Source organism: Saccopteryx leptura, chromosome 12 (assembly GCF_036850995.1).
Source record: "Saccopteryx leptura isolate mSacLep1 chromosome 12, mSacLep1_pri_phased_curated, whole genome shotgun sequence".
Classification (NCBI taxonomy): Eukaryota; Metazoa; Chordata; class Mammalia; order Chiroptera; family Emballonuridae; genus Saccopteryx; species Saccopteryx leptura.
Window position 1 is genome coordinate 8401539 of NC_089514.1, and position 13869 is coordinate 8415407.

Consider the following 13869-nt stretch of genomic DNA (forward strand, 5'->3'; position numbering starts at 1 on the left):
ACTTTTGTCATTTTGTCACTTGAGTGTTAGGGAGGCTAAAACTCTTTAGAATACTTTAAGCATGGATTAACCTCAATTTAGAAATAAGTTGTATTTTTTAAAATGTGCAAGTCATTTTGGACTTAGAATACATTTCTCCAAATAAATGTTGTTACTAGGTGATGTCATCAAATGCCCAGGAGTGGAGCAGCCCTGTCAGGGTGGCCAAGAGAAACCGAGGTGTGGAGTGAGGACCCTGGGCTCCCACAGTTCTGGCCGCGCCCAGCTGGGTGCCTTTGGAGAAGGGAGGCGCCCCTGGGAGGCCTTGCTCACTACTCCCAAGGTCAAGGTCGTTGTAAGAATCCAATGAGAGAGCCGCTGAAGGTGCTCTGTGACTTTCAAAGCACGCACTGGCTATAAAGTCACGTGTAGGGGAAAAAGTGACTGAGGGGTGGGAACTGTGTTGGTTCCAGGAAGACACGCATTGGGCTGCATGAGACGAGGGCGGCCTGCAGGTTAGCAGAGAGGGGCCCGGGAGAAGCAGCCCGTCCTGGCTGCAAGTTCCTGCTCTCACACCTTGAGTAGGAGGAAGAGAGAAGAAGGACCTCCGTGTATGGAACACTCAGCTGATGAGTCCTAAAAATGCAGACCTCAGGGCTCTCCTCTCAGTGATGGGGCGGGGGCGCTGGCGAGGGATCCAGGACTTCCCTGTTACCTGCTGGGGGCAGCAGCTTGGGGAGGGGAGAAGGCTGGAGAGGAGGTGAGACAGGTAGGGGGCTCGGCGCTGGGCGGAGAGGGAACGGGGTTCAGGAGCCCTTGAGGACTGCTCAGAACAGGAGAGAAGAACCCTCTGTCCGATTTCTTCCTGGGTTCGTGCCCTCTGTGGTGCTGCTGACACCGCGCCAGGCATGGGGGCAGCAGGGCACTGGGCTTGCCCGTGTCGAGCGATGGGAGGGAGAGGACGGAGGCCGTGGCTGGAAGGAGAGCCAGCAGGGGGAGCCAGAGCTGCCCAGGGCCACGGGAACCCCGCCATGGAGCACAGCCCTGCTCCCTGCTCCTGCTACCCCTCCGCCCCGCCGCTGCCAAGCGCAGGAACCGGGGTTCTAATTGGCACTAAGCCAATGGTCACTGTTTTGGGGGGACAAAAACCACAACTATTACATGCATGTGTGTGTATCCATCAAAGTAGATTCAACTTTGGTTTATTGTATGGTTATAATTGAGAATTATTTCATTTCCGCCCTTAATTATGTCAACTTGTGCGCATTGATTCAGCAAACATGTGAGTCTGGCTGTGTGCTCAGCTGTGTGCTACAGTTAAGTTCAGTAATTGTTTCTCCCCAGGGAGTCACGTTCTGTTTTGTTTAAACAAGACTGAAAACAGAAGAATTATATTCAGTGAAGAGCCTGCTCAAGTCCCATGGACTGAACATTGATATGTGACAAATAATCTGGTACAAAATTTCTCTAGTTCGAGAGCGGGAAGAGGGTCCGATTTAGTTTTCAGTGTTGGGAATGTATGTGCGTCCAGCAAAGCATGGGAGCTTCCCACGTTCGCGGCCGTGGAGTTCCATCTTTGGAATTAGACCACAGGGCGAACCTTTTTTTCCTGGAACACCTATCTGTTCCAGGATAGGTTCAGAATTTTTGAAACTTAGTTTTATCTTCTGATTTAAAAAAAGAAACTTGCTATACTTACCTCAGTACCTTAGAATGGCAAAATATAGCATGTGTTAAAATGGGAAGAAAAGGATGATCAACTTTGTGATGCTCCCGAAAGAGTATAAACGGGTTTGATAATCACTGCAATAAGTTTAGAGAAAATCCATTTGAATCTCTTAGGCAAGAAGGCAAGAAAAGTTCTTCTCAGGGGTACCACCAGAAGTTCTTATCATTTTATATGTTTCTGCCTAAATTACGTGCTCACAAGGCAGTAGCTAATGCGCTCCCATTTTCAAATGACATCGGCATATAATTTATTTCTGTTTTGAATAAATTAAAGCATAGCTCTCCATTTTTATGTAAAAATAGCTGCCATAATACATACTGCCTATGTCAACAGATGAATTGCAACTTTTCCTTTTTATCTTTAATATAAAATAAAGAGGGAGAAGGGATAAGACACTTGGGGGGAAGGAGGCGTTGGCCTGGTCTCCCCCGCCCCTCTGTCCCTGCATTATGGCTCTGGGTCACAATTCCCATCTGCAACTTCCCTTTCTCTCTTTTCCCTGCTTTGTTTCCCTGGTCAAGGCACTCAAGTTCTCTGGGCCTCGCATTTTCATCGGCACTGTGTACTGGGGGATGCGTGTGCCTCCGCACAGGGCAGCTGTGAGGGTTACTAGTTAGCGGCACTGTGTACTGGGGAATGCGTGTGCCTCCGCACAGGGCAGCTGTGAGGGTTACTAGTTAGCGGCACCGTGTACTGGGGAATGCGTGTGCCTCCGCACAGGGCAGCCGTGAGGGTTTACTAGTTAGCGGCACCGTGTACTGGGCACTGCGTGTGCCTCCACACAGGGCAGCTGTGAGGGTTTACTAGTTAGCAGCACTGTGTACTGGGGCACTGCGTGTGCCTCCGCACAGGGCAGCTGTGAGGGTTTACTAGTTAGCGGCACTGTGTACAGGGGAATGCGTGTGCCTCCGCACAGGGCAGCTCTGAGGGTTTACTAGTTAGCGGCACCGTGTACAGGGGAATGCGTGTGCCTCCGCACAGGGCAGCTCTGAGGGTTTCCTAGTTAGCGGCACCGTGTACTGGGGAATGCGTGTGCCTCCGCACGGGGCAGCTGGGAGGATTTACTAGTTAGCGGCACCGTGTACTAGGGTACTGCGTGTGCCTCCGCACAGGGCAGCTGTGAGGGTTTACTAGTTAGCGGCACTGTGTACAGGGGAATGCGTGTGCCTCCGCACAGGGTAGCCGTGAGGGTTTACTATTTAGCTCACGTAAGGCACTGGAGGGTCCTGACCCGCAGTAACAGTTCAGATGTTAGCCACTTTCTGATCATCACTACTAAGTGGGAACGAACAAAGGAATTCAGAACATTGGGCACATTAGTAATTGGCCCAGAGACCGTGAAAGAGCGCCATTCAGACGCCAAGCACCCTGCGCATTGTGTGTGCTAGTGCTCTGAAGGGGTAGAGAGGGCACCACGGCCACTTGGTGCCTTCCGGCGTCTCTTGAGTAGTCGTGGTAATCCGAGGAAGCAGCGGGGTAGGAACCTTGGGAAGTCCTATTTATCACTCCAGAATCGGCGAGGTCAAACGCCCATTTCAAGGCGTGATGTGAAATGCATTGCTGTTCGAGTCAGCAGGAGACACAGCCCTCTTTTCCAGAATCATTGAGTATTCTGGAAATGTATTATTGTCAAGTGGGAAGAAGAAACTAACAGTAAAATCATAAAATAGGAGCAAAAATAAAATGGGAAATTGAAGATGATAAACCAAAAAACCTCCCAGAATTAATAGTTTAGTAAATAAACTATCCATACATATTACAAAATACACTTGAAAAACAAATATAATAACAATATCTCATGTATAATGGAAAAATGATTTTGTGAATATTAGCAGAAACAAAATTGTTAAATTCCCAGGAAGACTTGGTAAGAAATACAAATTGACTATGTATTAAATATGTATTGACTCTACTGGTAGGATTTTTGTCAAGGGCAGCTGAAAAACAAGATGAATAATTGAAGGTAGATAGCATGTTTATGATGTGAGTGTATGGATTTGTATTGTGAACATGTAGATTCTTCCCAAATTCATTTATAAGTGAGATCCCAATTATATTCTCGAAGGGATTACCAAAGTATGTTAAGTTTTCACTATGATAAAGGTGACATTGACATTCTGTGAAAGAAGAATGATTTATTCAGGACATTATTGTTTAGATCATTGAGAAAGTAAAGCCCACATTTTATTATGGTGGGGTGAAATTTTTAACAGAAAAGAAAGCTAATGGTAGGTTACTCAAGAAAAAAAATTAAAATTTCCAAAGGTCAAAGTGGCATACACAAACATGTGTCAAATGACAAACCTACTTAAATATTTGTGGCTTCAGTGATCTTTTAGAACCTATTGTGTTTTTTGAGAAATATAAACACTTTTTTGAAAATATGGCAAAAGATCTGAGCTGTTTGGTTTTCATTGCTAAGAGTATTTTCATAGTTCAGTTCCTTAGTAGTTATTTAATCAGAAGCCTGCAGTGAGATGAACCTTGTGATATAAGAGAATTGGATGCTATTTTCTGGACTCATCTTAATATGTTCTTTGTACTTGGACAGAAAGTGAACGATTGATTCTGTTAAATAAAAAGAAGTCGACCGAGTAAAATTTAAAGATCTAATTGGCTTTATTGAATGATTCATGAATTGGGTGGCATCCCATCCAGGGAGTAGAAAGCTCCACTGGGCTGGAGAAAAGGGAAGGTTTTTAAAGGTGGAAAGGGAGCAGAAGACATTATTAGCAAAGAGTGCATAGTTTCAGCCAAGCTTGCCTTTCTAAGGGGAAGGGCTACGGGCTTGCGCAGGCTGCCTCACTAGTGCTGACAGGTAACTGCAGGTTGACAGGTTAAAGGTCATATTCCTAGACGGTTTGAAACTGCAATCAAGTTAGGCAGTGTCTTGGTTTGCTGATGTGGAGCTTAGCATGAGTGACTCCATGTTTGGCCTATTATCTGTTTTTAAACAGTTCTCATAGATTGATTTTATTATTAGCTCATTTTCTCTCTTTTAGCTTTCTTCCATTTCCCTCTTCATCTCTTCCTACTTTATTTCATTTTAAACTTGTTTTTAAAAATTCTACAGTTGATCATAGAAATTTGAGTATTTCCAGTATATAATAAGTGACAGTGCTATTTTAACCATCCCTAGTCCTGTTCCCTGAAGTCAACGTACTTCTTTATTCCAGCTTACCTCTCCCCATTGGTTATGCTCCTCTTGCAGTTCTGTTTGTCGATAGTTCCATCAGAGGGGACCTTGTGCAGTTTTTGGCAAATAATAGGCCTTCATATATTTTGTTGGAAAAGTGAGTGAATGAAAATTGTGGACATACGCTTAATTCCTTTATAATTCCACCTGCTGGTATTTTAAGCAAAGCCCCGGGGCTCCTTTTGAAGAGTCAGTGGTGTTCTCCCAAACCCCTCCCAGGCCAGCATTTACACACCCCTAACCATGTGTATCTTTGGAATGGCTTTCTGTAAGTGGAAAACATTTCTTTATGTTAACATAGTAATTTCAATTTCTTTTCTCTTCCAGCTGCCTTTGCCGCAGTATTGCACTGGTAAGATTTTCTCCTGTGGTCTCTTTTATGCAGATGGTTACAACTCACCATAGCTATTTCCCATAGCTGTAAGGGAATAATTTCAGTATGATAAGGATGAATAGATATTATCACATACAACACAGTCTGAAAAAGTAGTTTAATTGATAAGTCAGGGTCAGAATAATATCATTTTTTAATAAAAAAGATTTATTATTGAAGAGGTTAGATATTTGAGATTCTACTTCGTTTAACATTTGTATAGTGTTCATGTGGAGAGGAAGATTAATTTTTTTTAATCTTCTGGATAGGGAGAAATGTGAATTTTATTAATTAGACATTTCTGAAATGGTAACTCAGTGACATTTATAGTTTATAATTTTATTGTACTCAGCTTAAAATACAATTCTGGTTCATCCTAATTTTAAATCTAATTTGAATGTGTTCTTATAGAGAGAAAGTTTAGTATAAATATAAGATATACTAAGGGGAAAAACAAATATGGGTATTGTTGCATTTGAATTTTATTACATAATTATCTGCAAATGATTAGATCATTTAATTTTTGCTTTCAAAAATATTACTTAGCATAAGTCTCAGCACTATTTTGGTTGCTCTTCTGGTTTTGCAGGAGTCATATAACACACCTCTTTGAAAATGACCGTCATTTCTCTCACCTCTCAACATTGGAAAGGGAGATGGCTTTTCGCACTGAAATGGTTAGTTTTCATGTATTTTATTGTACTGTTTTAGGTATTTAAAAATTTTAAGCTTTTTCTAATAGAAGTTTTCAAAGATGTTCCAAAGCAGAAAGGGTAGACACCTTTCATCTTTGCGGTCATATACATAGTATACATATATCCTTGAGTGACCTGTTTATTTGTTACAGTTAGTGTGTAGGTATGTTTGAAGGCGGAGTCAAACAGTGTGTACATCACATTTTGTTGATGTACCTTATTTCTCTCTTAAGTCTTCCATCTGTAGATCCCTCTTCCCATTTTTGTTTTGTTTTCCTTGCTATATATTTTTTGAAGAATCCTGGCTGCTTGTCCTGTAGAATTACCAACAGTAGTTCATGCTATTTATTATGCTGCACAGGCCCGAGTTTCCTGAGATAAGTCTGGATAGCTGAAGGTTTGATTTTTTATTTGGTGAGAATATGTCCTAAGTAGTGCAGTGCCACTTCCTGTCCCACAGGAAGAGGCACAGCATCTCTGAGTGTCTCACTTTCTGTGATGTGGAGGCTGACCAACAGCTTCAGGTATTGTCAGCTCCTCGCCATCAGCCTCGCTCAGTGATTTCACTAGGATTTCCAAAAGGTGATTATGCTGTCACCTTTTCTGCATTATTAACTGAAATCCTTCTATAAAGAACCTTCCCATATACTGCTTTCGTTTCTTTGAGGTACACTTCATACAGGTAAGATGGGTTAATTCCTGACCCTTTCTTTTCACCACTTTTCAGAAAAATGAGTTGGTTCTCTAGCATCTTCTCATGGTGACCAATGGGATTCCTTCTATAGAAGTATCATGACCTGATGGATTTTAACACGGTTTTTAGACTTACTTGTCTTTAGGTGGTGAAAGCCTTCGCCCTTGGCTCTGTGTCCGCTGACATGACCTTGTTAGTATCTGTAGCTTCCTTCTTTCCTGGCGCAGTGAGACATGCTATCTCCTGGCCTGGAATCGTCCATTTTCCCAGAAAGCCCTGATTACTTTCTGTGGCGAATGGTACTTAGAGTCCACAGTTTTGGTGCCAGAGATACTCCTGGCTACTACTTTAGATGTTTTTAGTAAACAGAATTAGGAAACAACTTTTTAATGAGAAAAAAATCATTAATGTATCTTCATATTTTTAAATTCAAATTTAGGATTTCATAGTTTTTACTTATTTTATATTACATTTGTATGTTTTCTGTTAGCCTGAGAATCTTGTTTGAAAGATTCTTTTGAGGAATAACTGCACCAAAAGTATTATTAAAAGTAGGATAAAAATATGATTTCTGAAAACAATGTAAGACTTTCTTGCATTTCAGTTTAACTTTAGAATATATAGTAAAATATACTCTACAGTATAGAGTAAAATTACTGTGTCCTAAAGTTATTGGAAATCCTCTTTCAACCTGATAGCTAATTTCTTTAACATTTTTTTTTTTTTATATTTAGGGATTAAATATTTTTATTTTAAAATTCAGTAAGTTATTTACCTGATTCCAAAATCAAACCTACAAAACAAGGATACAAATAAGCAGTTAGGGGAAACATTTTTGACTAGGGAAGAATTTGTGGTTCCTGGTAAATTTCAGTTCCGTGGTAACCCTCTCACCCTATTCATAAGACAGCCTTCTCTAGCACTTACATTCTAGGGGTGAGAGTGTCTTCTTAAGTATGCTGAATTATATTATTTTTTAAAATGTAGAAACTATTTCTGAAGTGCTTTTGAGCCCATATGTTTCCATTAAGACAGGCTATGCTAAAACATAGGTTTTTTTGCAACCTGTGTTTGTCAGTGGTTAGAAACCTGTGAAATTGATTGTAGCCATTACTTGTTGATTGCTTTGTTTTTCAAAAAGTGTATTTTAAGTTTTTTAAAAGCTAGTGTGAGGTATAGTAATTCTGTACTTCTTATTATAACTGTAGTGTATGCTTATTTCAGGGGTTATATTATTCCTACTTCAAGACTATTGTGGAAGCACCCTCATTTTTGAATGGAGTGTGGATGATTATGAACGACAAGCTGACGGAATACCCCCTTGTTATTAATACATTAAAAAGGTTCAATCTTTACCCTGAGGTAAGTGACTTTTCAGTTGTGATTTTCTTATTTTTAAAGAAAGTGTTATTTGTATTAAGTGCCAATTCTAAATCTAAGGTATGATTCTAAACATTAAATAAAATATCTTTTCATGGAAAGGAATATGAAAGAAATTATTAATATGGAAGGACTTTAACTGATTTTGTGGGAACTGTTATGATGGCGTGGTTTAGAAAATTTGACAATTACCTGGATGGTGTACTTGTAGGGATTATGGCAGGGGACACCGTTACTGTTACCTGTCATTGGCCAAGTAGTGTTTCTTCCCTGAGCCCCCGGGCCAGTGCGTTAGCCTATTAGTGAGCAGACAGAGACCAGGAAACAACCACCGTGGCTAGGTGTCTTCCTGCTTACCAAGCACTTCCTGTAACCAGGCACCCATTTTCTTTTATAGAAATAGGATCACGCAAGAAAAATGGGGTCACATGGTACATGTTTTTTGAATAAGTGCCTTTTGTCTTTTGAGACTATTTATAACCATCTTCCTTTGTCTTCTTTCTTTTTAATGGCCATGTGTACAACGTACCATTGTTTATTTAGTTCATCGCTGAAAATTCTGCTTGTTTTCAACCTTTTAAAATATTCTAACTCTGCATCATTGAACTAAGGCTTCACACATATCCCTTTTTTATATATTATAACTTCATTAATGTGCAGCTTACTTAGTTCAACAGAATATATACTTTACTGATTGTGGTACACGTTGCTAAATGCTTTCCAGCTCACTGACATTCCCACGAGCAGTGTTTTTGAAAATGCTTGCTTACCTGAATCCTTGCTAATTTGATTAACCTTTTGCTCTCTGTATGTATGAATTTATTAAAAAGTGCATTTTTATTTTTAAAAATGCATTTTTATGCCCCTTGTCCCTATTTTTATTGAGACTTTATAAGAATGCATTTATTTTAGGGAGGCTGTTAATACTATTTTATAAGGATAAAACGTTTCCCCTGCTTTTTGTTGCCTTTTAGCTTTGTGTGAGATGTGTAGGTATATTTTCTGTACAGAAATATACCTGTGAATCTTGTTTTTTTAAATTTATATATGTAAAAAAATACTCTTTTTAATTATAATTATTGTGTTTTTAGCATTTACATTTTAATTTATCTGGAATAATTTTTTTTGGCATAGTGTGGGATAGGAATCTAATCTTGCATTTTTGCACAGTGGTCCTCTGTGTAACCTAACCCTTTGATGTATGGTCCATTTTCTCCCCATCTTCACTGTTAGGTACAACATTAGTATACATTTGTGCTTGCTTCTGTTTTTGGACTTGGAGTTTAGAATTGCCCTCAGCTGAGGTCAGGAAGCAGACTTGGAGTTCGAGATTTCCCGCAGGACGTGCATGTGCCTGGGGGTTCCGTGGGGTCAGTGCTCGAAGGGGGGGAAGAAGGAAGAGGACAAGGCGGGAGGAGGGGTCGGCCTGTGATGCAGCCACAACAGAGGCCTCCGCCAGCCCCACGGGGGCTCTGGGGCCGGGAGGGCTCTGCAGCGTTGTCCTCCCTCCAGGCGAGGGCCCGAGAACTAGTCCATCAAAGGGTGTAGCTGCCCTTGGGTAGTGAGTGCGACCTTTAGTGTATTAACGCTTTAGCAGAGGGTGGTTTCCAGAGAGGGACCAGCTGATAGCTGTCAACTCCCACCATCCAGGCAGCCGAGGGCGTGAGCCCTCAGCCCTGAAGGGGGAGCTGGTTGGCAGTCCACCACTTCCACAAGGGTTGCTTGAATCTGTTTGGATAGATATTCTTGCGTCAGTAACATACTGTTTTCATTGTGAGTAATCCATTCATGTGTGATACACCTTCTCACACCTTCTCTTTAGTCGTCTCCTACTTGTCGTTCTTCGAGAGAACAGTTCTACACAGGCACTTGGGACTTTGATTAGTACTGTTTTATGTTTATGAATTAGTTCGAAGGAGAATTCACGTCTCAAAAAATTAGATCCATTCAAGAAGACATAGTATCTTTTTAATTGTTCAAATCTTCTTTTATGTCCCTTAGCTGAGTTTTATAGCTTTTGAAAATATAAATCTTGCAAGTTTCTAGTGATATTTCTTCCTTGCCTGTGGGTGAGCGGTTGAGGGCCGGCAGTGCAGAAGCCGAGTTGGAGATTCTGAGGCTCATCTCACTAGACTTTAAAGATGTCAAGTGAATGGTACGGGAAGAGAAATTTGATATTTATCGTATCTTTAAAACATTACTGGAATGAAACTGTTGAAGATAATATCTTTTCTCATTATGTCTCTATTTTTTAAAAATTAGGTAATCTTGGCCAGCTGGTACCGAATTTATACCAAAATAATGGACTTGATTGGCATTCAAACCAAGATCTGTTGGACGGTTACCCGAGGAGAAGGACTCAGTCCAATTGAAAGCTGTGAAGGCAGGTTCTTCCTGTGTCCTGTTACGTTACTGCCGCCGCCTAATAAACTGACCCCAGGCTTACGGTGTAAACACCGCCCTTTTATCCCGCGTCTGACTCGGCGGCTCCGGGGTTTGGGCTGGGGTGGCAGGGCTGGTTTGTTTCCGTGACGTTGGAGGCCTCAGTGAGACTCAGTGGGAAGGCTGGAATGAACTGGGGGGGCTGCTGCACTTCTGTTCTGGCTCCGGGGCTGGAGTGACTGTGGGGCTGAGCTCAGTGGACACCTGTTCCCTCTCCATGCAGCCTGGGCTTTTGTACAGCGTGGTCCCTGAGGGCGGTGCGGCTGTTCCTGAGGTAGCGCAGTCCCCATACACACTGTGTGGCCTCTGATGCCCTGGCCTTCCGTAGCCACGTAGTGTGGCTTCTGCGCTCTGCTGAAGCAGCCCCGGCCTTCCGCGGTCACGTAGTGTGGCTTCTGCGCTCTGCTGAAGCAGCCCCGGCCTTCCGCGGTCACGTAGTGTGGCTTCTGCGCTCTGCTGAAGCAGCCCCGGCCTTCCGCGGTCACGTAGTGTGGCTTCTGCGCTCTGCTGAAGCAGCCCCGGCCTTCTGCGGTCACATAGTGTGGCTTCTGCGCTCTGCTGAAGTAGTCTGAACTCGGAGCCCTGGCTTAGCCCGCAGCCAGCTGCCTGCTCCTCTGTGTCCCGCAGTCCTCTTGTGTGTGGATGGGAGCCAAGGCCGCCATTGGATACCCGGCGACCATTTTCAAAATCAGCATGTTTTCATATAAATTGCCAGACACATAAAGTCATTTTTAGAACTACGTTTTTTTTTTTTTTTTTAAAGGATTGGGAGATCCTGCTTGCTTTTATGTTGCTGTAATTTTTATTTTGAATGGACTGATGATGGCATTATTCTTCATTTATGGCACATATTTAAGGTAAGACTGTTCATTGAGAATATTTCAGCCTGTGTTTATTATAATGTATACTAGAATAATATAAATAGTGAGATTATCATTAACGTTTGGCTCAGTTTTATAAACAATGTCATTTCTAATGTATCTACTTATAGATAAAAATTTACTTCCCATTTGGATGATTTCACCATTGTCATGGGCAGCCAAACTAAAAATAACATTAGCGGCTTAAATAGAACATGGTGGGCATATTTGAAAAATTTTAGCTATTCTTAGGCAGGAGTATAAGCAATATGTATTATTTACATAAAATAAAGGGAAAGGACCCTCATTATCAGATGGTGTTAGTGACTCTTCACTAATGTTATGACAAATATATTTTATTGCAGATGCTTACCAGCCAACCTGATTTACTTTGTAATTGAGCAACATTTCTTAAACTAAAAGACTGATAATTTTTCTAAGTGTTTTTCTAGTCATTTCTCTGTTTTTGGAGAATTTTCCACATCGTGAACTATTTTCACCATGAGAGTAACCTTCGAGTTTTCCTTTTCACTGCTTGCTGACTCGGCGCAGTTCGGAAGTATGCGCATAGGTATAGTTATGTTTTCAATTTGAGTTAATGAGTTTGGATCTGCTGTTCTCCCATTATTGTCTTTGCCTGGGAAGTGAGGCGTTTTCACTTTAGTGCCTCAGTTGAGCTCTTAGCTGAGCATCTGAGTATATGGCAGTTACATGATAAATATTTATCAAATGAGATAGCTATTAGATCAATTGAGAATATATTTGCATGTAGATCTAAGATATTTTGATGCTAATATTTCTGACTTAGCTCTGAGAAAGTTCTTTTAATTATTTAACTGGGGGTGACTGAAATGAAAATGCATGATTAAAAGATGTGAAAAATTTTGTTTTTTGAAACAAGATAACTTAGCCGAAAGCGTGTGGTAGCCAGAAGAGGAGCCGGACTCGGGGGGGGGGGGGGGGGGGGGGGCAAGGACGGCGCGCCTGGAACCGTGACGAGCACAGCAGAGACGCTGGGGGCACTTTTCTTTTGGCTGAGGACTGCCCATCTGTCTTACAGATAGCTTTATTACATCTGAGAGAGTAGATTTTAAGTAAGGGAGGTTAAAGTGTGGGACATGACATTATCGCTAAGCTGCTAATCTATAGTATGCTACTTTTCTCATTGCAAGAAGAATTTCCATGCATTTATTAAAGTCATCATTCAGTATCATTCTCTTAAAACGCCTTTAGTTATAACTGTCACTTCAAAGGTTGAAGGTGCGGTACCTGCTGCAGAGCCTGTCCCTGGCTGTCTGGCTGTCCTTGGCTGTCACAAGTGAGACTGGAGGGCAGGAAAGCTGCACGGGCCTCTGAGTCGTGGGTGGAACCCGTTCACATTGAGTTTTTATATAATTTGAATAAATGACCTGGGAAGAAAGAGTTACTGCCAGTTCTTTGGTTTGCCTTTACATTATAAAAAACTATATACTGTAGCAAAGGTCTCTCAGGATTGTAACAGAGGCAAAGTGTTTTGCCAGGTTAACTGAAGTGCAAGTTATATAGAAGAATTTTTAAGAAGTGATTGGCTAGGAAGGACCAGACCTCAGTGGGTTAGGAGGCACTGTCTTCTATGTGAGAATCGGTAAGGTAGCATTTGCGAGGCACCGGAAGAATGCCTGCCCTCAGAAAACATTTTTTAATTGAATGAAGTAAATAAATATATATTGCAAGGAAAAGTTAGCTCTTGGTCATCATATATGAAAGGCACAGTAATAACATATTATGTACCACATAAACTTATTGGCCTTTGTGGTTTTAGGAAATATTTTCCAGTGAACTCGTCTGAAGCTTCCCCTGTGCAGATCTTCTCTTCACTGAGAGCTGTGTGTTTCCTGACGAAGTCCATAGATAGGAGCTATTACTTACCTTGCTCTAGTCTAAGCTCTTCACTGTCATAAACCCATTTAACCCTTAGGATTAGCCCTGTGAGGTAGGTTAACTATTTTATAGATGAGGAAACTGAGTCACAAGGACATTAAATAACCCAAGGTCATGTGGATAGTCAGGTGCAGAGTTGGGATTTGAACCCTGGCTGCATTGTGTGTGCTTACAACTACTGCATTGTTACTTTTATGAATACGTTTAAGTATTCTTTCCAGTAACAATTCAGTTATTTGCAGCTTGAGTAATACATATTTAGAGACACTATGTAATGAAGAAAAAGCTGTTGATTCCATTTCCAAAAAGTGTGATACTTGTATTTCATTAAAAAGTTTTATAAAAATATTTCAAAGCCATGGCCTTCAGAAGGATCTAGACGTTACACTCTCTTTCCTGCACTAGTTTGTTTCCGGAAGGTTCTGAGGCTGCAGGATGTGCTGTTCTCATGCCAGTAGCCCTATAGGCATCGCTTATTTCGGTTTGCTGCGCACACGTGAATTCTCTAACGCTGCCGGTTCTCAGGGTCCCGTCTGTCTCCATGCTTGGTTCTCATACGTGCACGTGATGTTATCATTCTAATGGTTTCTTTGTCAGTTAA

General features: G+C 41.5%; 1 protein-coding gene across 1 annotated transcript in view; it reads left to right on the plus strand.

Moving 5' to 3' along the window:
- The window catches only part of DPY19L1 (dpy-19 like C-mannosyltransferase 1), a 73495-nt gene that overhangs the window by 10818 nt on the left and 48808 nt on the right, over positions 1-13869 (plus strand). The window contains exons 2-6 of the mRNA XM_066353767.1: positions 5232-5256; positions 5867-5954; positions 7891-8028; positions 10309-10429; positions 11252-11345. Of these exons, the coding sequence (XP_066209864.1) occupies positions 5232-5256; positions 5867-5954; positions 7891-8028; positions 10309-10429; positions 11252-11345 (466 nt within the window). The remainder of the gene's footprint in view (positions 1-5231; positions 5257-5866; positions 5955-7890; positions 8029-10308; positions 10430-11251; positions 11346-13869) is intronic.